This window comes from Malus sylvestris, chromosome 9 (genome assembly GCF_916048215.2).
Source record: "Malus sylvestris chromosome 9, drMalSylv7.2, whole genome shotgun sequence".
Classification (NCBI taxonomy): domain Eukaryota; kingdom Viridiplantae; phylum Streptophyta; class Magnoliopsida; order Rosales; family Rosaceae; genus Malus; species Malus sylvestris.
Window position 1 is genome coordinate 8,565,992 of NC_062268.1, and position 25,149 is coordinate 8,591,140.

At 35.9% G+C, this 25,149-nt stretch overlaps 2 protein-coding genes and 1 long non-coding RNA gene across 3 annotated transcripts; 2 read left to right on the forward strand and 1 right to left on the reverse strand.

Annotated features, from left to right (window-relative positions):
• Positions 1 to 215: 215 nt before the first annotated feature.
• LOC126582405 (1-aminocyclopropane-1-carboxylate oxidase) lies at positions 216 to 1,970 on the forward strand. Its single transcript, XM_050246548.1, has 4 exons — positions 216 to 388; positions 503 to 729; positions 968 to 1,301; positions 1,472 to 1,970. The coding sequence occupies exons 1-4, from the start codon at positions 284 to 286 to the stop codon at positions 1,772 to 1,774; spliced, it is 969 nt and encodes a 322-aa protein (XP_050102505.1). The 5' UTR covers positions 216 to 283; the 3' UTR covers positions 1,775 to 1,970.
• Positions 1,971 to 2,810: 840 nt separating this feature from the next.
• On the reverse strand, positions 2,811 to 3,801 carry LOC126582407 (uncharacterized). Its single transcript, XR_007609493.1, has 2 exons — positions 3,468 to 3,801; positions 2,811 to 3,422 (listed from the first exon to the last, which is right to left on the reverse strand). It is a non-coding gene; the product is annotated as an uncharacterized LOC126582407 (long non-coding RNA).
• A 605-nt stretch (positions 3,802 to 4,406) lies between these two features.
• LOC126582406 (uncharacterized) lies at positions 4,407 to 17,360 on the forward strand. Its single transcript, XM_050246550.1, has 2 exons — positions 4,407 to 6,322; positions 17,316 to 17,360. Exon 1 carries the CDS (start codon positions 5,265 to 5,267, stop codon positions 5,937 to 5,939), a length of 675 nt encoding a protein of 224 aa, XP_050102507.1. The 5' UTR covers positions 4,407 to 5,264; the 3' UTR covers positions 5,940 to 6,322; positions 17,316 to 17,360.
• Positions 17,361 to 25,149: the final 7,789 nt, after the last annotated feature.

A 25,149-nucleotide genomic window follows, 5' to 3' on the forward strand; every position in this document is an offset into this window, starting at 1 on the left:
AACAAAGGAGATAGTGGGGCCACATGATTATGCTATTTGGATTTGTTTTGTTTCCTTTTAGAATATTAATTTCTTTATTATAATTCCTCAAGTAACCCTTCACTACTGTACAAATAGTTTGCATGTTTAACTGCTACAAGTTTAATTTTTTACGTTTCGGGTAATTGCTACCTCTATAAATAGCACACGCACCAAACTCCACTCCACAAGAACAAATTAGCCAAACACTTGTAGAGCGAGAAAGAGTAGAGAGAGAGAGAGAGAGAGAGAGAGAGAGAGAGAGATGGAGAACTTCCCAGTTATCAACTTGGAGAGCCTCAATGGTGAGGGAAGAAAAGCTACAATGGAAAAGATCAAAGATGCCTGTGAGAACTGGGGTTTCTTTGAGGTGATTATAATTAAGATGCTTAATTAGCTTCCTAATTTCTATGTTCAGTTCATCTTTCTCTCTCTTAAATATTTCACATTATACTTACCTTTTGGGTTTTGACAAATATTGCAGCTGGTGAGTCATGGGATTCCAACTGAGTTTCTGGACACAGTGGAGAGGCTGACAAAAGAGCACTACAAGCAGTGTTTGGAGCAAAGGTTCAAGGAGCTGGTGGCCAGCAAAGGCCTTGAGGGTGTTCAGACAGAAGTCAAAGATATGGATTGGGAAAGCACTTTCCACTTGCGCCATCTTCCTCAATCGAACATCTCTGAAGTACCAGATCTCAAGGATGAGTACAGGTATGGCAATCGCACAGTAACATAAAGAAGTGATTTTTGCGCTCTCCTTTTCTCCCATGCACTCTTCGTATTTTTCTAGTCTCATGATTGCATAAATCAAATGAGACAGAAATAAAAAGGTTATTGCGGAAGGAGAAAACAAGAGTGAAATTTTTTACCTGAAAATAGTTGGTTTTCGAGTTTTAGGCATATTATGTGACATCTGATGCGGAATTGTGATGAAAACTTATGTATGCAGGAATGTGATGAAGGAGTTTGCATTGAAATTGGAAAAATTAGCAGAGCAGCTGCTGGACTTGTTGTGTGAGAATCTTGGACTGGAACAAGGGTACCTTAAGAAGGCATTTTATGGAACAAAGGGACCAACTTTTGGCACCAAGGTGAGCAACTATCCTCCATGTCCCAACCCAGACCTGATCAAGGGTCTCCGTGCCCACACCGATGCCGGCGGCCTCATCTTGCTCTTCCAGGATGACAAGGTCAGTGGCCTCCAGCTCCTCAAGGACGGAGAGTGGGTTGATGTGCCTCCCATGCGCCACTCCATTGTTATCAATCTTGGTGACCAACTTGAGGTAATTAAAATTTAACCCTATTAACTCAACAACTATGATCTTGACTGCACTTTTTAAAATTCTCCGATTTTACTGTTATTTAGAGTTAACCGCACTAGAGAAAGACTGATTATAACCCAATCATATTCCAACTTAATGTTACAAACATACATATTTTTGAACTCCTATAGGTGATCACCAACGGAAAGTACAAGAGTGTGGAACACAGGGTGATTGCCCAAACAGATGGCACCAGAATGTCAATAGCTTCATTCTACAACCCAGGCAGTGATGCGGTGATCTACCCAGCACCAACCCTAGTGGAGAAAGAAGCAGAGGAGAAGAATCAAGTGTACCCGAAATTCGTGTTCGAAGACTACATGAAGCTCTATGCTGGGGTCAAGTTCGAGGCCAAGGAACCAAGATTTGAAGCCATGAAAGCAGTGGAAATTAAGGCCAGTTTTGGTTTGGGTCCAGTTATAAGTACTGCTTGAGAGTGATTAAGTACTTTTACTAGAAGCTGTTGGTAAAAAAGGGTTGTTTGCTTAAAAGTAATTATGGGTGTGTGAACGAAATTTTTGCTTGAACTAGATTTCAAGGTTTTATTTACTATTAATGTGGAAATCGTTGTAGAAAGTAACCAATGTGATCACTACTTTATTATATATAATATGACTTGAAGATTTATTATTTTTCTGTTTCTTTACCTGTTGTATTAGTAAATAAATAAATGTGTAGTTGTATATAAAACTAGTCCTTCTACATTGCAGTTAACTGCATTTGTAGAGAATGTATTGACAACATATTGACAAGTATAAGCGTTTGCAATATCACCAACAACAACAACAACAATAAAACCTTTTCCCACTAAGTGGGGTCGGCTATGTGAATCCTAGAACGTCATTGCGCTCGGTTTTATGTCATGTCCTCCGTTAGATCAAAGTACTCTAAGTCTTTTCTTAGGGTCTCTTCCAAAGTTTTCCTAGGTCTTCCTCTACCCCTTCGGCCATGAACCTCTGTCCCGTAGTCACATCTTCGAACCGGAGCGTCAGTAGGCCTTCTTTGCACATGTCCAAACCACCCTAACCGATTTTCTCTCATCTTTCCTTCAATTTCGGCTACTCCTACTTTACCTCGGATATCCTCATTCCCAATCTTATCCTTTCTCGTGTGCCCACACATCCCACGAAGCATCCTCATCTCCGCTACACCCATTTTGTGTACGTGTTGATACTTCACCGCCCAATATTCTGTGCCATACAGCATCGCTGGCCTTATTGCCGTCCTATAAAATTTTCCCTTGAGCTTCAGTGGCCTACGACGGTATCACAACACGCCGGATGCACTCTTCTACTTCATCCATCCAGCTTGTATTCTATGGTTGAGATCTCCATCTAATTCTCCGTTCTTTTGCAAGATAGATCCTAGGTAGCGAAAACGGTCGCTTTTTGTGATCTTGGCTAGATTGCTCCGATCATTAGTGTGGATAAGTATAAAAATGGATAGAGACAGGAAAGCAAACACAAGATGTACGTGGTTCACCCAGATTGGCTACGTCCACGGAATATAGGAGTTCTCATTAATTGTGAAGGGTTTACACAAGTACATAGGTTCAAGCTCTCCTTTAGTGAGTACAAGTGAATGATTTAGTACAAATGACATTAGGAAATATTGGGGGAGAATGATATCGTAATCACGAAACTTCTAAGTACCGAAGTGTGGTATTGTCTTCACTTGCCTTATCTGTCTCATAGGTAGATGTGGCATCTTCTCTGAAAGTACTCTTCCTCCATCCAGGGGTGGTATCTTTAACTGGTGGAGATGCACAAGGTAATGTATCAATTTCACTTGAAGCTTACTTGTAGTTTCAGGCTTGGTCAAGCGCGATACAAACCATGTAGTAGGAGTCCCCCAAGTCGCCGAGCTAGGGGATCTGCTGAAAGAGGTGACAGACAAGGTAAGCAATCAGAGCTCCAAGCAATCAGTCCCAGATCAGAAGTTTGATTTCGAGTTTCGGCTGATTGTTCTCATTCTCCCTATCTTGCAGGCAGCATGAAGGATAAAGAGAAGAAAAATGAGAAGAGATGATATGAGATACTTTTGCTTTTGAAGAAGTAACTTTCCACAGGCTTATTCTTGAAACTGGGCTGGAGGGTTTTCTGGTTTCCTTCAGAATATAAGGCCAACTGAAGAATTTGAGGGTCAAAACAAGTCCATCAAATCTAGAGTACGTTCAACCCTGCTGATATGGGATACTTTTGCTTTTGACAAAGTAGTGGATGTATCGGCACGTGTGCTGTTACGCTTGTCTCCACATGCTTCCTTGTATCCTTCTTACTTGCCCTATCTGTTCCTCAGGCAGATGAGGTATCTTCCCTGGAAGCATAAGATGTTGAAAATGAGTACTCGAGAGCAATGCCAGGTAAGTAATCAGGTAAGGGGTTCCAGGCAGTTAGTTCCTGACTGGAAGCTTGATTCCAAGTGCTGACTGATTGCTCTCTTTCTCTTTGTCTTCCAGGTAAGAACAAGGCCAAAGGAAAAGACAGGGAAAAAGCATGATATGGGATACTCTTGCTTTTAACCCTGATGATATGAGATATTCTTGCTCTAGTATAGCTTGTTTGCAGAGGTATTATCGGGGGGAAAGAAAGCTGAATATTTCGAAAGGCTTCGTTGGGAGTGCCCTATCAGATATGAGGAAGGGTTGAGCATTTTTGCAGGTCTGCCTGTCCGTTGGGGATGGAGGTTGACATATATAGGAGTCTCCCTAACAACAAGTAGTAATGCTATTCCTTTACCCTGCTTGGTCATAGCACGGTAATGGGAGCTGTCAGCTTCACATGTTTTAACTCTGTCAGAGCACTTTGAAAAAGTGGTCTGTGGTATCTGGAAAGCTGATGTTGCGTGTGAAGATTACATACAAGCTTTATCCAAGGAGGTTTGGCTCTCGAAGTTGAGAAAGTGGTGCCTCTTCGGTTTTCGAACAAGCAATCCTGTCGGGGATCTGGCTCTCGAGATTCGGAGAACGATGCCTCTTCGATTTTTGAGAAAGCAATCCTGCTGGGGGTCTGGCTCTCGAGATTCGGAGAGCGGTGTCTCTTCGATTTTTAAGAAAGTAATCATGTTAGGAGTCTGGCTCTCGAGATTCGAAGGGCGGTGCCTCTTCGATTTTGGAGCAAGCAATCTTGTTGGGAGTTTTCTCGAATGTGAGTAAAGGTTGGGCATGTTTGCTAGTCTACCTTGCCACGGAGCACAGATGTTGACACACATGGACTTTCCAATTATCCAGCAGTGGTACTGTTCCTTTACCCTTGTGGGTAATAATATGGTAGCTAGACCTTCAAAATTTATGTGTCTAAACTTTGTTAGTGTTGTTTCTTTGCTATTCTTTTACCCTTCTTGGTTAGAGCGATGTAGTGGGAGCTGCAAGTTTCACGTGTCTCAACTTTGTCAGAGAACTTTGGCAAAGTTATCTGTGGTACCCATGAGCTAATGTTGCGTGTGGAAAGTGGGTGATTGAACAGTAAGATTCATATGCTTTCTACTTCACCAGAAATCTTCGACAGAATGCCCGTAATTTCCGCAAAGCTGAGTGTGCGTGTGACAGGTGCTGACAAGGCTGAAAAAGTAGGTGCCTCTTCGATTTTTGAGATCGGCCCTCGTGGTCTCTGAGTAGCCCAGCTTTTGAAAAAGCAAGCGCCTCTTCGATTTCTGAGATCGGCCTTCGTGGTCTTTGAGCAGCGCAGCTTTTGAGAAAGCAAACGCCTTTTCGATTTCTGAGATCGACCCTCGTGGTCTCTGAGCAGCCCAGCTTTTGAGAAAGCAAACGCCTCTTCGATTTCTGAAGCTCCGTCGAGTGCAGATTTTTATAGAGGCTGTCATTAAGTTCCAAAGCACACTTGAATCTCCACCAGTAGAAGCTCCATTCTTGCACTTCTAAGATCTTGATTTGTCCGACCTCTTCTCTCTTCAACACCTTTGAAAATGTCTGGCCCATCCGACCGTCGTTTTGACTTGAACCTTGTTGAAGAGGCAGCCATGCCTTCTCCAAACAACATATGGCGCCCATCCTTCGTCTCCCCTACTGGTCATCTTGCTGTTGGGGATTTCATGATGAAGAATGATATGACCGCTGCGGTGGTGGCCAGGAATCTTCTCACTCCCAAAGATAACAGACTACTTTCCAAACGGTCTGATGAGTTGGCTGTTAAGGATTCTCTGGCTCTCAGTGTTCAGTGTGCAGGTTCTGTGTCTAATATGGCCCAACGCCTATTTGCTCGAACCCGCCAAGTTGAATCATTGGTGGCTGAAGTGATGAGTCTCAAACAGGAGATTAGAGGGCTCAAGCATGAGAATAAACAGTTGCACCGGCTCGCACATGATTATGCTACAAACATGAAGAGGAAGCTTGACCAGATGAAGGAATCTGATGGTCAGGTTTTACTTGATCATCAGAGGTTTGTGGGTTTGTTCCAAAGGCATTTATTGTCTTCGTCTTCTGGGGCTGTACCGTGTAATGAAGCTCCAAATGATCAACCTCTGATGCCTCCTCCTTCTAGGGTTCTGTCCAGTACTGAGGCTCCGAATGATCCCCCTCCGGTGCCTTCTCTTTCTGGGGCTCTACCGACTGCTGAGACTTCTCCTAAACAACCTTTGTGAAGGCTCCCTCTTGTTTGTTTATTTTGACTCATGTATATGTACATATTTGTAACTTATCGGGGATATCAATAAATAAGCTCTGCTTCATTTCAACGTATTGTGTTAAATACACCAAAGCCTTCTTTGCTAAGTTCTTTGAATTTTTCTTTTGTTGAAGCTTGTATGTTGAAGTTTTGTGAGTGGAGCATGTAGGTTGAGGTAGTGTTCCCTTAATTTCCCGATTGAGGAAAACTTCTCGGTTGGAAACTTGGAAAATCCAAGTCACTAAGTGGGGTCGGCTATATGAATCTTAGAACGCCATTGTGCTCGGTCCTGTGTCATGTCCTCTGTTAGATCCAAGTACTCTAAGCCTTTTCTTAGAATCTATTCCAAAGTTTTCCTAGGTCTTCCTCTACCCCTTCGGCCCTGAACCTCTGTCCTATAGTCGCATCTTCTAATCGGAGCGTCAGTAGGCCTTCTTTGCATATGTCCAAACCACCCTAACCGATTTTCTCTCATCTTTCCTTCAATTTCGGCTACTCCTACTTTACCCCGGATATCCTCATTCCTAATCTTATCATTTATCGTGTGCCCACACATCCAACGAAGCATCCTCATCTCTGCTACACCCATTTTGTGTACGTGTTGATGCTTCACCGCCCAACATTCTGTGCCATACAGCATCGCCGGCCTTATTGCCGTCCTATAAAATTTTCCCTTGAGCTTCAGTGGCATACATCAATCACACAACACGCCGGATGCACTCTTCCACTTCATCCATCCAGCTTGTATTCTATGGTTAAGATCTCCATCTAATTCTCCGTTCTTTTGCAAGATAGATCCTAGGTAACGAAAACGGTCGCTCTTTGGTATTTCTTGATCTCCGATCCTCACCCCTAACTCGTTTTGGCCTCCATTTGCACTGAACTTGCACTCCATATATTCTGTCTTTGATCGGCTTAGGCGAAGACCTTTAGATTCCAACACTTCTCTCCAAAGGTTAAGCTTTGCATTTACCCCTTCCTGAGTTTCATCTATCAACACTATATCGTCTGCGAAAAGCATACACCAAGGAATATCATCTTGAATATGTCCTGTTAACTCATCCATTACCAACGCAAAAAGGTAAGGACTTAAGGATGAGCCTTGATGTAATCCTACAGTTATGGGAAAGCTTTCGGTTTGTCCTTCATGAGTTCTTACGGCAGTCTTTGCTCCTTCATACATATCCTTTATAGCTTGGATATATGCTACTCGTACTCCTTTCTTCTCTAAAATCCTCCAAAGAATGTCTTTTGGGACCCTATCATACGCTTTTTCCAAATCTATAAAGACCATGTGTAAATCCTTTTTCCCATCTCTATATCTTTTCATCAATCTTCGTAAGAGATAGATTGCCTCCATGGTTGAGCGCCCTGGCATGAACCTGAATTGGTTGTCCGAAACCCGTGTCTCTTGCCTCAATCTATGCTCAATGACTCTCTCCCAGAGCTTCATTGTATGACTCATTAGCTTAATACCCCTATAGTTCATGCAATTTTGTACGTCGCCCTTATTCTTGTAGACAGGCACCAAAGTGCTCGTTCACCACTCATTTGGCATCTTCTTCGTTTTCAAAATCCTATTGAAAAGGTCAGTGAGCCATGTTATACCTGTCTCTCCCAAAACTTTCCACACTTCGATCGATATATCGTCTGGGCCTACTGCTTTTCTATGCTTCATCTTCTTCAAAGCTACAACCACTTCTTCCTTCCGGATTCGACGATAAAAGGAGTAGTTTCTACACTCTTCTGAGTTACTTAACTCCCCTAAAGAAGCACTCCTTTCATGTCCTTCATTGAAAAGATTATGAAAATGACCTCTCCATCTGTCTTTGACCGCATTCTCTGTAGCAAGAACCTTTCCATCCTCATCCTTGATGCACCTCACTTGGTTTAGGTCCCTTGTCTTCTTTTCCCTTGCTCTAGCTAGTTTATAGATATCCAACTCTCCTTCTTTGGTATCTAGTCGCTTATACATATCGTCATAAGCCGCTAACTTAGCTTCTCTCACAGCTTTCTTTGCCTCTTGCTTCGCTTTTCTATACCTTTCACCATTTTCATCGGTCCTATCCTTGTATAAGGCTTTACAACATTCCTTCTTAGCCTTCACCTTTATTTGTACCTCCTCATTCCACCACCAAGATTCCTTTTGGTGTGGAGCAAAGCCCTTGGACTCTCCTAATACCTCTTTTGCTACTTTTCGGATACAACTAGCCATGGAATCCTACCTTTGGCTAGCTTCCCCTTCTCTATCCCACACACATTGGGTGATTACTTTCTCTTTGAAAATGACTTGTTTTTCTCCTTTTAGATTCCACCATCTAGTCCTTGGGCACTTCCAAGTCTTGTTCTTTTTTTCTCACTGTTTTGATATGTACATCCATCACCAACAAGCGATGTTGATTAGCCAAGCTCTCTCCTGGTATAACTTTGCAATCCTTACAAGTTATACGATCCCCTTTTCTCATTAGAAGAAAATCTATTTGTGTTTTTGGCGACCCACTCTTGTAGGTGATCACATGTTCTTCTCTCTTCTTAAAGAAGGTGTTGGCTAAGAAGAGATCATATGCCATTGCAAAATCCAAGATAGCTTCCCCATCCTCGTTTCTCTCCCCAAAACCATGGCCACCATGATAACCTCCATAGTTGCCTGTCTCCTTGCCCACGTGTCCATTTAAATCTCCTCCTATAAATAATTTCTCCGTCTGAGCAATTCCTTGCACCAAGTCTCCAAGATCTTCCCAAAATTTCTCCTTCGAACTCGTATCCAACCCTACTTGAGGTGCGTACGCACTAATCACATTGATGAGTTATTGTCCTATTACAATCTTGATTGCCATGAGTCTAATAGGATCAAAGTACTTCTTTTGTGTGTTAGTGTAAAGTTAATAGGAGCATATGCTCCCAAACAACTTTGAGTGGAGTCGTTCGGAAAGAAGTTTCTATGGCCCCTTGCTCATTTAACACTTCATCCGGGTGCCGATGGAGATACAGCGACCCTTGCTCACTTATCACTGTGCTCGGGCCACACAGCGCGCCACTTACGGGTGACGCCCTAGCTTTAGCGCGATTTCGTTATGGATTCATTTTCATAAGGATTCGACGTAACATAGGAGTACCGGCTGTCGACTACCTGACGCCCTCCCCCTCCTCCTTTATCCGGGCTTGGGACCGGCAATGTAAGATAAACTTACACAGGCGGAGTTATCACCAGCATCAACAATATAAAAATATATAAATGCAAATTTGGCGTCGGCATTTAAAATTTACAGTTTGCCATACCGAAGAAGAAACTTTATATAAAACAATACTGCTTAAGGGAACACAAACTTAAGATTGTATATCAAGATCCGATGTGCAGATCCATTAGCAGCAGTAGCATTCAAAGCCAACTGTGCTTAACTAAATTGTCAGCAGAATCTATAAATTTATCAATTGTTAAAGTTTTGACCGTAGAAAAAGGACTCTACATTCAGTGGGAACAGGGATAAAAGAGGCTGAGGGGATAAGGCAGCAGCCATGCCGACATGGTGAACTCAAGCTATAAATGTTTTTAATTAAAATCAAGAACAAGAGATCATTAAAATCATAAGCAAAAATATACAACAATACAGGTACTTTCAGGATGGGAAAAAGTATCATGATTTACACTTGGTTTGTCGTTGAACTAGATTAGGGTAAAGATCTTTCCGTTTGTGACAATGGTATAATGATGTGCCATTGAAAAATAAGTGCTTTTGACTTAATTGAATCCTGGAATTGCAGCTCTAACTACATTTTGGTCTATGATGCGTCTGTTAGGTCTCGTATCCCGTATCCAATCTTGCCCGATACTCTCGGATATTCATCCAACATGTATCTTGGTTGATGGACACAAATTTGCTATGTTGGATACACATATTCTACATACACGTATTTGACTTTTATGATACATTTGCACTTTCAAAAAAGGTAATGAGGAGGAGAAAATTAATAGGAGACATCTATACTTGAAAGTTGCTGAATACAAAGAGTTTCTCTCTAATTACAATTATGTATACGACTCTCACACTTTTTTTACTATATAAAGAGGATTAGATTTCAAATTTTTCTTCTCTAACAACTCAAATGTACTTGAATTTGAAGGATGAATTATGTTTTAAAATGTATATTTTTGTTACTATATATATACATTTTTATTTGCCATATCCATAGCGTATCACATCTTAATTTTTAGAGATTTTCCTTATCGCCGTATCGTGTTATTTCGTATCGTTTTATCTGTATCCGTATCCGTATTCGTATTCGTATCCGTATCCAAACTTCATAGATTTTGGTACATGAAGAGAAATTGCGTTCCGTCGAATGATATCCTTCTAAAATATTAACGATTTGGAGTTGAATTTAGTATAATTTTATATGACACAAATACCGTAAAATACGATATTATCAATGTATAGTTTAGTATTCAGTCATCGTAAATACGTCTAGCACAATGGTTTCTCGTTTTAGAGCCCAATTTTATAATCTTTTGTTTTTCATTTGTCGTTTTCATAAAGTATATGGAGAAACGAGGAATTGAAAATGATGGAAGATGGTGGAAGCTGGGAGGATAGAACTTAAAATTGGTTTTTTTTAACCCTAATGAGATTTTTTTGAGAAAAAAAAAAACACGATATTCCATTGATTGAATAAAGGGTTACAGAGATATATTCATGACCAGTTCAACACAAAGTGTCCTTACAAACTAAAGTCATCACTTATTTGTAGAAAGTAACTAAGTCATCACCTCTAAGTAAATAATATGACTTCAAAATCTGTACATAGAGAGATGAAAGAAGTTGAGGCCACAAGGCATGCCATGCCGACATGCTGAGCGGGTGATCTGCAAAAGCAGAAATAGGGGCGAGGGATTTGGATCCTCTCTAAGGTAATTGGTTGGGATCCTCCTAACCGGTGTTTGTGGGTCGTTGAATTTTTATTCAACGGCTACAAACAGGGGGACCCTCTAAAAGTTATAATAATTGTAGCCGTTAGATAAAAATCCAACGGCCCACATACACCGGTAAGAAGGATCCGACCAATTGCCATCCAAATCCCGATTAATCATTAAAAAGATAAGCCAAAGGAGTAAACAAGAAAGGGTGCCTTCAAGATGGGAAAAAGAATCATGGATTCATGGTTTACATTTGGTTTATGGTTAATCTAGTTTAATTAACACCATAAAGACCTTTTCATTTGTGTCAATGATTCCAGGATGTGCCAAAGTAAAATCAAGTGCTTTTGGCTTAATCGAATCTGGGAATGGCAGCTCAAACTACTTTATGGGACATGGAGAGAAAAGGTGCTCCATGATATTCTCCTTTCCCTAATGAGTTAATGATGTGAGCACTCTAAAACACGAAAAATTGTTAAGTTTATCATGTTTCGTGTTTATTTTTTTATACATGAACATAAACGATTGTCCTTAACATTCAATCCTTGTCGATACGTCTAGCAAACAGTTTGTAGAAAAACATCATAGAAACAATATGTTTCAACAGTCAAACGAATGAGAAGCTATACTTTCGAAACAAGCAAAGTATCATTCTTGAGAATTTTAAAATATAAAATACTTTCAACCATATCATGACGATGTAGTCCACAACAATGTCCCTTTATGAACATAGTAATTTGGAACATCCAAACAAGGCTCCAACTTGCGCAAGTGGAACAAGAATCCAATAAGTATCAAGTAGAAGAAGGTCGAACCTCAAAAAAGTATTGTTTTAAATTAATAATGGTTGAAAACCTGAAAGCATTCAGAATCTAAGAAAAATCGACACCACAAAACATTCATATAAAGTAAAAGTTTTGTGCTAATTTTATGTCATTAAATTTGATTTTTGCACCTTTAACCTTAAAAAATAACAGCAACTTGACCTTCTTTTCAGTTTCCTTCAACATTAAAGCGATTTTGTTTATTTCATTCACACTTAAATAATAGTTTTGACAATCTAAAAGCACTTTCGAAAACATTAAAGCAATTTCTCGTTCCAGGAGTTTACTCGATCGTTCACTTGTTTCTGCAAAATAAATGGCTTGAAATAATCATTGTTCTTAAGACTGTAGAAGAAGACTCAAAGGGATTCATTTAAGGAGACTCAAAGGTCCTTCTTGGTGCCGTTAATGGGACCATACCCAGTTTTCAAAAAAGCATCGCCTAAAGCCACTTAGATGGTAGGCGGCTCTCACCACTCGGATTAATTTCTGGTGTTTAAAAAATAAGAAGGACCGCATAGACTCGCTTATGCCCCGCCTAGGCCTAGCACGTCTAAGTTGGCATAAGCGAGCTAGGTAGGCTGGGTGGTTTTGTGAGTATTTTTGCTTTTATTTATCTATTTATTTAAGAAAACGGTAATGGATCGCGACCCTCACTTGGAACAAAAATACTCTTCCATTTTGCATTTTTATGTTTTCAATAAATTGTAAGATACTTGACAGATATGGATGAACATGCATTATCATTTATAAGTGTTACTTACTTAAGGTCCTCAAATAAGGACTTGTGAGATCCTTTTTCATTTGAACCCTTAAATTAATCTGATGATGAATTAATCAATAATCTTAAGTTATTTTTGTTACACCCTAACAAAACAATATTCTCGTTTTAAAAAAAAGAAGAAGAAGAAAAAAAAAAGGGGTTCATGCTTGAAACCCTTCTGTCTTCTTTCCTTAGCCATCTCTCTCCTCTCCACCCCTCAACCCCAACCCCCCCTCCCCCCAATGGCCCGCCGGGGCTGAGTAAATTGCCTAGATGCTAGGTACAAACACTTGACAAAGAAAGAATATTTTCACTTTGATTGATTTTCAAATTATTGGTACACCTACCAAAAATAGAACAAGATTCAAAGATTCAAAAGAATTCATGCACATGCCGTTATAGTATTTCCAACAATTTTCGATGGTAACCTAGTTCCAACAAATTTAGGGATTTTGATAAATGCCTGCAAGGCCATTCATTCGGACCCCATCAGCCATTGGCGAAGCCAGAAATTGTTGGGGGGAGGGTGGGGGGGGGGGACATTTAAATATTAAAAGCGTAAAAGGTTAAAAATTTGTAGACAACCAAATCCTTTTACATAATTGATAACTCATATATTTCATACATTTATACCATCCATTCCTAGTCCCTTTGTGATATTTTTGAGTTAAACTAGTTGCATTTTACCCTCTTTCATGTTAGTGTGCAGCTAATCGTATTTTGGAGCTCGATTGAGGACATATAAGGCAAAATGGTGCTAAAAGTGGAGAATCAAATAAGGATTCAAATAAGACCAATAACAGCAAAAAAAAACGTGGGAATTAAATGCCCAATTACTTGGATGTATTGGCAATCTATAACAACCTCTTTAACCTTATAAAACTGAGAGTTTCAGCCACTTTTACACAAGCTTCCCCTTGAGGTCGCCCATAGCTCTCTCTCTTCTCTTTCTTTAGCCTTTCTCCTAGAAACAAAACCTTATTTCTCTTCACCATCCGCAGCCACCAAATAAACCACGCAGCCGCGCTGTTCTTGGAGAAGTTCAACATCAGAATTGCTTCAAGGGGGTTTCTTCTATGAACTTTAATTTCACTCATGTTGTTCTTGATATTTATATATTCTGTAATGATGTTGTGTAATTAAGTTTATAGCTGGGGATTTCGATGTAGCCTTGCAAAACTATTCTACGTTATTAAGTTAAAGTATTCAATTCATCAATCTGTTTTCTTGTTTCATTCACTGATTTCACAGTTCAATTTGTTTGTTTATCTTAATGTTTGATCACCATTAGGGTTTCTTACAGATTATTTGATCAAGGTTATAGTAGATATGTGAATGAATGAAGAAACTGCTATGCATACATCCTGCCATGTGATTTATTTGGTTCTTTGAAGTTTTCTTGTTCTTAATGGATTCTTAGTTGGTAATCTAAGTTGAACATCACAACTAGGTTGCAGATTAGGAGTACTTGATCACAACCACACATCAAATGGACGATAAAAAATAAGTAAAACGAACCCTAGTTGTAGATTGGAGAGTTGAATACGTTTTGACTTAATTTTCATTGAATTGGCTTGTAATGGTGAAATAAGTATCCCTAGTTCCATTCCCATCGTTTCTGAATCAATCTATCATTTAGCTTTATCTTGTTTTGCATTTTAAGTTACTTTAGCTTTCAAAACAAAAATCTAAAATCAGTTTTCATTTTCATTGCTTAGTTAGGGTTCACATAAAGCTAGTAATTTGTAGAGGTCTAATCAGTCCATGTGGTTCGACACCCTTACTTGTGCCATTATACTATCCTTATATTTGCACTTGAAAGGAACACAACAATAATAGACTATATCAATGTCGTTTATAATTTATCAATACAAACAAGTTCCAATTGCTAGTGACAAAGTTTCATATCAGAAAAATGGGGTATAGTACTTATGTAAAAAATATGAGGTCACCATAAGTCCGAGATCATAAAGATCAACCCTGGTATAGTATCCATGTAAAAAATCATTGTGATTAGCCCTTAATTACATATCTTTAGGCATGACACCACAACTAACTTGTAATGCATTGTTAGCTTCCACTAAATTTCTTCACCAAAAAAACTCCGCTTAGAATTTCTCTTTCAATTGACACTTGTCTAACCCCTAATAAAGAAAATATATTCCAAATGATTTTATTCATAAAACAATGGCTTATATTTATACCGCGTATATACTTGATGTACAAGTAAGAATCTCCTCATATACAAATCGTTTATGCAAAAAATAATATAAAATTCTTTCTGCGTTGAAATTTTCATCAGGCGGTCCTTCCAATCCCACATATGAATCTCTAATTGGAAACGCACCCTCCCATAAGCCACGCGGTTTTGTTTATTACTTTTTTTTTTTTAAATCCCAAGCCCAAATGACATCGTTTGGCCTGGTATCTTTAAAAAAAAAATTATAACGTGCATCAGCGCAGCGCCGGACCGCACAATTAGAACCGGCCATTTCCTTGTTCCTCTGTGGCTTCGCCATGCCATCAGCAATGGTAGTACGAAATCTAAAACATGTGAGAGATGGATAATTCTTCTTAGAAGGCCCTCTCGGACTGATTGCTCAAACCCAAATTATAATTTGGGGACATGTGCTACATTGCTGCTCACGCAAAAAGTTCAGAAGCATAGGGAGGGGGAGAAAGAGAGAGACGGGGAGGAGAAGAAGACGGAAGGGTTTCACGCATTAACATTTTTTTTCTTCTCTTTTAATTGGAATTATTGTTTTGTTAGGGTGTAACAAAGATAATTTAAGATTACTGATTGACCTACCGTCACACTAATCTAAGGGTTCAAATGAAAGAAGACCTCACATGTTCTCAAAATGATGACTTTAGGTGAGCATTACTGCACTCATTATAATGCTTGTTGCCCATGTTTTCCACATGTTCTAGTACTTTATAATTTATATATCATTTCTCTTTCAATTTATGTTTCTCAATACAATTATGTGTATAAATATGGAAAACTAACCAAAACCTCCCCAAAAACTTTCATTTTAACCATAAGGACAAAACATTTCAATAATACCCAAAATGGGCATGTAAAAGAAGACAAGGGAGAGAGCATTTTAAGGGAGAAAGCATTTCAGCGATATCACATGCAAAAAATTGTGCACTAGGAGACAAATCATGCAACAGATTCACATGCAAAAGAAAATGTGGCAAACACTGCAAAAACTAAGACAACATGGATTCACATGCAAAAGAAAATGTGGCAAACATTGTAGCAACCAAGACAACATAAATTCACGTGACATGACAAACAACTTTTAGAAACAGTGCTGACAGTTTTCAGAAACAGTGTGTTGTCACTATCCAAAAAGTTGTAAATATTGGAATGTTATTCTATTTTAGGATTTGTATATAAGGGAGTTTTTCCTCCCATACAGACCACCAATGTCCCAACCACTCAACACCTGAACACCCTACTCTCATACTCACACCATCTTCATACTCTCAAGCATTCGTAGTCTTCATAGCATCCTTGTAAACACTTTCTTGTAAACAACTATCTTTGTAAACATTCCATATATCAATAAAAGTTCAAGTGTACATATTCAAGTAATCTCCAAGTCTTAAGTAAGCTTTCTTTTCTTTCTTTAGTGTGCTTGTTTAATTAGACTTATAGTCCAAAACAGGGAAACACTATTGTAGTTATATTATTAACCTGCTAAATTGACGATCATACTTTGTTCGAGCACTCTGTTATAGTTGAATGTTTGCCATACAAATAACTGGACATTAACCAAGGTACCTCTGAGTTCTTCGTACCTCTGAGTTCAGTCGTTAAAGCCTTATACTTGTATTGTGAATGGCCGTCATGTTGAAACATGTCGAGTTCCATGTGTAAGGTTTTATGTCTAGTTGTTATAATGGTCATCTGACTATTTAACAGAGCCTGCGTTGCGAATTGGGTATCAGAGCCAAGTTTAGCATTTTAATAGTATAATTATAATAGTAAAGTACCTTGAGGACGGAAGTCATTAACACAACTGATATCATACTTGTTTATTTTGTATGAACAACAGATATTATTGTCTTTGTAGACCATGTCAACCACAATTACCACGTATTTATTGTCCCAAATGTCCAACTATAAATAGCATAAAGAGAAGATTAGCATATATATCCAAAAGAATTATCAGTACTTTGAAGAAGTAAAAATTTTATCTTGGTTATCTTGAACATCCTTCATTTATTCGTAAATATAATAACACAGAAGTGCAGCATAAAATTTTAAAAGCAAAAGGAGCAACATATCAAGTTTTAGAGACCTTGAGAGAAGAAAGAGAGTTTCTAAGAAACCAGTTAACCGTAACTCTAGAGAAAGGTAGACTGTAGTTTATGATAGAATATCTTAATTTAGAAATTAGTGAACCTCAAAAAAGAAAAATAACTTTAGACCAAAATAGTTTAGTTTGTTATTTTCCATCAAGAAACCATAATCATATTTTGCATAGTGAAGAAAATCCACAAGCAGTTTAGTTTGTTATTTTCCATCAAGAAAGCATAATCATATTTTGCATAGTGAAGAAAATCCACAAGCCAATAGTATTGTAGATCTTATTATTAGTCAAGCAGAAAATATAAAATTAGAAAATAATAAGCATAATCATTTGTTAAACCAGTTGTTAGAGCATTTTCAGAAAAAATCCATAAAAATACAACAACAACAACAACAACAAAACCTTTTCCCACTAAGTGGGGTCGGCTATATGAATCCTAGAACGCCATTGCGCTCGGTTTTGTGTCATGTCCTCCGTTAGATCCAAGTACTCAAGTCTTTTCTTAGGGTCTCTTCCAAAGTTTTCCTAGGTCTTCCTCTACCCCTTCGGCCCTGAACCTCTGTCCCGTAGTCACATTTTCGAACTGGAGCGTCAGTAGGCGACAAAATTTAGATTATATTACATCTCAGTTAGAAGATAATAATAAAAATATTCAAAGGTTTCCTAGCAAAAGAGAGATAAAAGAGTTTGTTGATATCAAAGATAGTAAGCCGAAGCAAGTAGAACTTAGATCATTAGAAATAGTTGAGCAGCTAAAATTAGAAGTTCAAAAAATTCAATTAATACAAAAAGAGTTAAGTGAACAAGTAGATAAGTTGCATAATAAAATAGATAAATTATTAATTTAATGATCGACTCTAGAAGTAGCAGAAAATATATCCAAGCTTTGAAAGAAATTAGTAAGTTAGATAAGGAATCAATAGGTTTAACAGATTTTTCAACACAAGTATCCAATAGTAATATTCCCATTATGCAAAATAATTTAATTATTAAATTAGTTTTAAGTTTGGCTGAAAAATTAGATCGAGTTGAAGAACAAATAGTAGAAATAAACCAAGTTTTACATAACGCATCTTCATCACTTCCACCATCTTTGCTAGATAAATTAGAAAATTTAACTTTAAGTGCAAATAATAATAGAAGGCCTAAGCTAAATCCTTTTGATAATAGAAAATGGAACTCTTTAGGAAAAAAAGAAAAGAAGTAGTTAGAGCTGAAAATATTTATCCTAATGAAGAAGAAGCACAAGAATTTATTAGAAGAGGTTTTGAGAGAACACATAAAAATAAATATAATTTGTATCAATTAGGTTTATTTGAAAACAGAAGTAGAATTGTAAGTAGCATCAGTCAATATGAAGTTAGCTGTATCGATAAAGAAGTTACACTTAATTTAATTAGTAAAGAAGCTATTATGCATTTGAGAAAATCACATTTTAGTCAGATTCATATAGGAATAATATTAATCGGAATATCAAGATTAACCAGAGCACAAGTAGGCACCAAAGCATTAATATACATATATGATGACAGATGAGATAATCACCAACAAGCAGCAATAGCAACAGCTGAAGTAGACTTAAGTTCAAACTTATCAGTCATATGTTGTATTCCAAATTATGTTATGACGATTAATGAATTTAGTAAACATATTAAAGTGAGCATAAGAACAAAAAATTATAATATGAAAGGAGAGTATAAAAATTTGTGTATTAGCTTAATGTATATAGGTAAAGTGTCTGATAGATATAATCATAAGTTTAATTTAGAGTTTCAAAATTTAGTTCAAACATTTGGTAGTAAACATGTAAATATGATAGATGCAAAACCCATAGATAATAGTTTTTTAGAAGGAACCCAGTGGATATTGCCTAATTTACAAGTAGCAACAAATAGACAACCAGATAAAGTACAAATATATGAAACTAGAACAGGTCAAGCAACAATTAGGTTTAGTAATTATAAGCAGCTAGAAAAAGTAGAAGAGGATGAGAGTGAGATCGAAAATGAGAATATACATATAGCTTTTGATAATTTAAATATTAATTTAGTTGAGCAAAATTTTGATCTTATTGTAGATAAGCTCATAGAAGATATTGATCATTTAGATGAAGAACAATATTTGGAAAAATATAAGACATATGATTTATGACTACATAGAATTTCAGACGAAGAGATGAAAAAATTAATCTTAGAAATAGGAGTAGAACATATTTTAGGATCAAAAGAATATAATAATTTATTAGAATTGAAAGCAGAATGTAATCCAGCAGAAGAAAGTAGTACATTAGGAGTAGAAAATCCAGGACATGCAAGTAGAACTGATCAACAATTTTTGAGACCAACAAATGAACAATATAATGAGAAAGTAAAAGTAGATTATATATAAGAAAGTATGATAAAACCCAGAAAAAATAGAATTCCATATTTGAGAGGGTTAGAACAAATTAATATAGCTGGTAAATATTAAACTTAGATAATGTAGATCCACAAGATTGGGAAAGAACGATTGAGAGATGGGAAAAAGGCCGCGTACATGCAGCATTAATGTTAGATTTTAGTAATTCACAAAAAATGTTAGATTACTTTGAGCATACTTTGGATGATTTAGTTTTTGATTATTTCCAGTTATGGAAAGTCCAAAATCCAGAACAGCATCAGGCAGCTAAAACACATTTTAATATTGATGGTTTTGTTACTTTGATTAAACAAGAGTTTCTAAATCATAATAGGTTAGATGGCAGAAGCGAACAAGAACAAATAAGAGCAATTATAAATTTAGAACAATTACAAATTTGCGATTTACAGTATATAGCTGAGTATACCACATATTTATTTAAATATTTAGGAAAAAAATGTAGAATTAGTGATATTAATTTATTAGATACTTATATGACAAAAATAAAAGGACCAATAAGTGAAAAGATTTGGAATGAATGGCAAAAACATCTAAAGAAGAATGATATTGCAATAGGACCTAGAATTCAACATGTATATGATATACTTAGACAAGAGTGTAGTCAAATAAAAGCTAAGAGACAAATTAGGAAGCAATTTTAAATGAGTTGTAAAAATATACATTTACCACAACAATATGGTTGCCATAAGAAAAATAAGCATAAGAAAATATACAAAAAGAAATATAAGTCATATAAACCCTACAAACAGCATAAGAATTTCAGTATAAGACCTTCAAGAACATATAGGAAAAGAAAATATATTCCAAAGCAATTTAGAAAAAGAAATGGCAAACCTTGAATTAGAAAATATAAAGCACCAAAAGATAAGAGTAGTTGTAAATGTTATTCATGTAGAGAAGTTGGACATATTAGACCTAAATGTCCAAAATTAGGTAAACAATCGAATGAAAAAGTATATTTGATGGAATTGTTTAAGTTAGAAGAAGATGAGGATATTCAGTCAATATACAGTTTAGATGATTTAAGTGATAATGAGAGTATTTATAGTATAGAGAGTATTAATATGATAGATACAGACTCGGAAGATTCAAGTAGCACAAATAGTGATCTAGAAGAGTATATGTGTGCATTCATAGAAGAGCAACATGAAGAAGAATGTAAATACATTAATTTAGGTTGGCCATAAAAATGTTATAAGTGTAGTAAATTAGTTGCAAATAAATACTATAATACATATTCAATATTATGTGAAAAGTGGTATAGTAATAGGTTATTAGAAGTTAATTCAGCAGAATCACAAGAAAATACTGAAATATTAGGAAATATTGTTCATAGTATAGAAAAACCAAAAAATAGTTATTTAATTACCATAAATTGTGAAATAGAATTAGCAAAAGAACATAAGATACAAACAATAGCTATGATAGATACATGGAGTACAAAGAGTGTCATAAGAGAAGAGTTAGTACCAGAAAAATACATACAAAAATTAGCAAAACCAGTGAGAATAACACAATTTGATGAGAGACCAATTTACTTAACACATTGTATAAATAATAATTTTATTAAAGTAGAAAAACAACAATTTAATTTACCATTAACATTTGTTTCACCAATAAGATCATATATCCATTCATTTTAGGTTTAAACTTTTTGAAAAGTTTACAAGGTTTTTATTTATGAACCCTACCATAACATTTTTCAAAAGAGATATTACAATAACTGAACAAAGTAATACTCTAGAAGCATACAAAAACATAAGTATAAAAGAGCCTAGTGGCCAAGATAGTTATCATTTAGAAAACTCAAAAGAAAATGATGAGCATAATAACGTAGAAGAGTTTGATGAAGACATATTTGAACATGAATATCCAATTTTAGAAGAAGGAAACCGTATAGAAATATTATAGTTAAGTAAACCAAGGAGTTTAGAAGAATTATTACAATTAGCAGAACAAACTAGAATTATAGGAGAAGACCCACAGTTACATTGGAGTAAAAATAAAATACTTGCAAAATTAGATATAATTAACCCAGATTTAACCATTAAGACAACTGATATGCCTTGTAGCCTAATAGATAAACAAGAGTTTGAGCAACAAATTGTTAAATTTAAAAGTAATTAGACCCTCAAAGTCTAGACATCGATCAACAACATTTATTGTAAGAAAACATTCAGAACTAAAGAGAGGTAAGGCTAGAATAATTTATAATTATAAGAGACTAAATAATAATACATATGAAGATAGTTATAAGTTACCAAATAAGGATGAGCTTATAAATAAAATTCAAGAGAGTAAATATTTTAGCAAATTTGATTGTAAATCGGGATTTTGGCAAATACGATTAGCAGAAGAATCAATTGAGTGGACATCTTTTACTTGTCCAGAAGGACATTTTGAGTGGCTAGTTATGCTATTTGGACTTAAAAATGCTCATTCAATCTTTCAAAGAAAGATGGATCAAATTTTCAAAAAAATATGATAATTTTTGTAGTGTTTATATAGATGATATTTTAGTACATATTAAAAATAAAAATGAACATAGGAAGCATTTAGAGATAATATTAAAAGAATTTATCAATAATGGAATTGTGATTAGCAAAAATAAAATAGCATTAGAAAAGCAAGATATAGAATTTTTAGGAATGTATATCAAGTCACGTACAATACAATTACAAGATCATATAACTAAAAAGGTGTTAGAATTTCCAGACAAATTAGAAGATAAGATACAGTTACAAGCATTTTTAGGATTGTTAAATTATGCAAGAAATTTTATCCCTGATTTAAGAAGGAAAATAGCAGTATTACATAGTAAAACTAGCAAAACAGGACAAAAATATTTTAATAGTGAAGATATTAAATTAGTTCAAAATATAAAAGAAGAAATTACTAAACTTAAACTATTAACATTACCATTAGATGATAATTACAAGATAGTTGAAACATATGCTTCATGATTAGGATGGGCAGGTATACTATACCAAAAAAAGCATAAAGAGTCACCAAAGTCTGACGAACAAGTTTGTAGATATTCATCAGGAAAATTTAGTGATGTACAGTCAAGATTACCATCAATAGATTTAGAAATTTTAGAGATAATTAATTCACTTGAAGCATTTTCTTTATTTTTACATAATAAAGTATTTACTATTAGAACAGATTGTCAAAACATAGTTTTTCATTATAATAAGATACATGCTAATAAACAGGCAGCCCGAAGATGAGTTAATTTTGTTGATTCAATTACAGGAAATGATTTTAAACCAATTTTTGAACATATAAAAGGGAATGACAATACATTAGCCAATATCTTATCAAGATTAATTTGTTGAACATGTATGGAATATCGTGGACCATCATCAGCAAATAACACAAGGTCGCAAGGCAGAAGAGCTTATTTCAATAGTATAATGATGTACCATCAACCTCCACCATTCAGTGGATTTCATAATAGCATAAGCAGATCAACATCACCACCAGTACCTACTTTCAATTTTAATGGCAATATTGTTGAAGGAATAAGAAATCTAACATTGAGATATAGGTCAAGAGCACCAGGGTTTTCTGATGGGCAACAGGTTCTCTTAGATAATTTTTGGAATATTCAAATCAAGCAACCAAACATGAGGTTCGGTCATGAAAAATTAATTAGAGCCTTGGAACAAGAGTTTGATAGTTTTAATTTTAATTTCCATCAAAACCAACATCATATTCATTCTCTTGAGCACAACCTTCAAGTCATCTCTAGAGAACACGAGTCTTTACTCAGTAAGTTTACCAAAATGAACCAAGAACTCCAAGCTCTTAGAATGAAGCAGAAGACAAGTGACACCCTGAAAAGAGAATTGAAAATAGGTTTAGAAATTGATCAGCATAATAATAAAGGAAAAGAGGTTATTGAACCAATAGAACAAGAGACTAATGAGCCTATAGAAGAGACTACGATTGAGCTTTTAGAAGAAGACATTGAAATGGAACAACATCAAAATAATGAGCAGCATCAGCATCAGCATCTGAGTGACAAAGACAAAAAAAGAAAAATATGAAATTTTTTTTAGGAATATATCTTTAGACTTAATATTAGATGATATTTTATTAGAAGAAATTTCAAAAGCAAAACTAAGAATAATGCCAACAAATATGCAAAATGAGATCCTGAGCAGAGCATCACAATCCATGAAAGAATTACAACTACAATTACAATGCGTCTTGTATCAGTCCATCTTTGATCCAAAACCAGAGATGGATATTATTACAAAGATGTATCCACCATATCTTTGTGATAGTATAGAGAATTGTATTTGTAAACCAGAGGTTAGCATAGCTGTGGCCAGGATTAATATGAGAGATTTTAGACCATGGTATTTTAGTTATGAGCATCAGAAAAAAGTATAATGTGGTAGAAATTACTCCTGCCTTACTATTAGAGTTTGGTTATCTTGATAAAATATTCATAAACTGTATTTCCCAACTAGAGTCGTTTTCTGAAAAACTTATAAAAGTAGCAGAAGATTATCTGGAAAGGTGGAAAGAAATTTGCATAAGCTTTATTAGTAGTCCTTCAGATTGGTATGTACATATGCATAAGGAGAAAGCTAGACATATAGTCATGATTAATGAAGAGTCCTTTAGACTATCCCCTATCTCCTCACATAGGTGGACTCCTTCATACAAAGATATTTTAAAATTTAGAGGGATCCAAATGTTTGCCTTAGATGAGTTTGAAGATTTTAGGTATGATATGGTACTAGTAGCAGAAGAAGAAGAGATGTATATTTACAGAAAGACAATGATCAATCATCAGTCTTATTGGAAGCTTCAAAATTTCAAAGAAGAAACAGCAGAAATGTACTGCAAGGTGAAAGAAGATAGAGAAAGAGATGCAAAGTTAGTATAAGGCGATGAACAGTGCTGGAATAATTTGACAGAAGAGGAGCTGCATAACATCGACAACATAATGGAAACATGAAGAGTTGGATGTAAATTAGCATAAGTTTAATAGCATAATGTAAAATAATGTTTTTTCAGACAAAAATGTCAACATCATTGTGAACCCCGCTGTAATGGCAGAAGAGTAAAGAAAGAAAAGAGTCTGATCCATTATGGACTTTTCACACACAAAATGTCCTTGTGATTAAGAATGAATAGTATCAGGCATTTTTCCGTTAAAACTCCCATATATATATATATATATATATATATATATTGTAAGTTTAAATAGAGACTTATATGTGTTATATAATAAATTTAATTAAAATTAAAATTAAAAAAAAAACCATCTTGTCATCCGCCTAGTCTTCTAGGCTCCTACCCGCTCCTTGACTAGCCCAACGCCTTTTAGAACCGGAACAAACCACCCATAATATTTGAGCACCTTGATGACCTTGGTATCTAACATTCAAAAGCTTACTCGTAGGTTTCAAAACTTATTGTTTCATCAGACTGTTTGACTGCAGACCTGCCTCATGTTTGGCTGCAGATCTGCCTAATGACGCGAGATCAGCGTGGTTATAGAACTTTTGTTAATTTTATCTGCCCGATTGGATTTTCTTTGCAGCTTATTTCTTTCCGATCAACAACCACATAATCATTATATCTTCTCTCTTGTTCTTCTTCAGCTCTTTCGTCATTTGTTTCAAAATCTTTGTTCTGATTCTCCGAGTCACTTCATTATATGGATCGTCGATGTTACTACTCTACTTGAATTACATACATCTTTGCACCTCCTATCGATAAATTAGTAGCATCTGTACTGTATTTTCTACAAATGCTTTTACTAATCACAACTTCAAGGCAAAAGATCGATCAATTGTAAGTAGCTGCATAACAGAACATGAACACGCATTGACAAGATGTTTTTCGTCATCTATCTAAACCTAAATCGAGCTAACTACAGATTTTCGAGAAGAAATCCGGATACATTTGCCACCATAATTGTT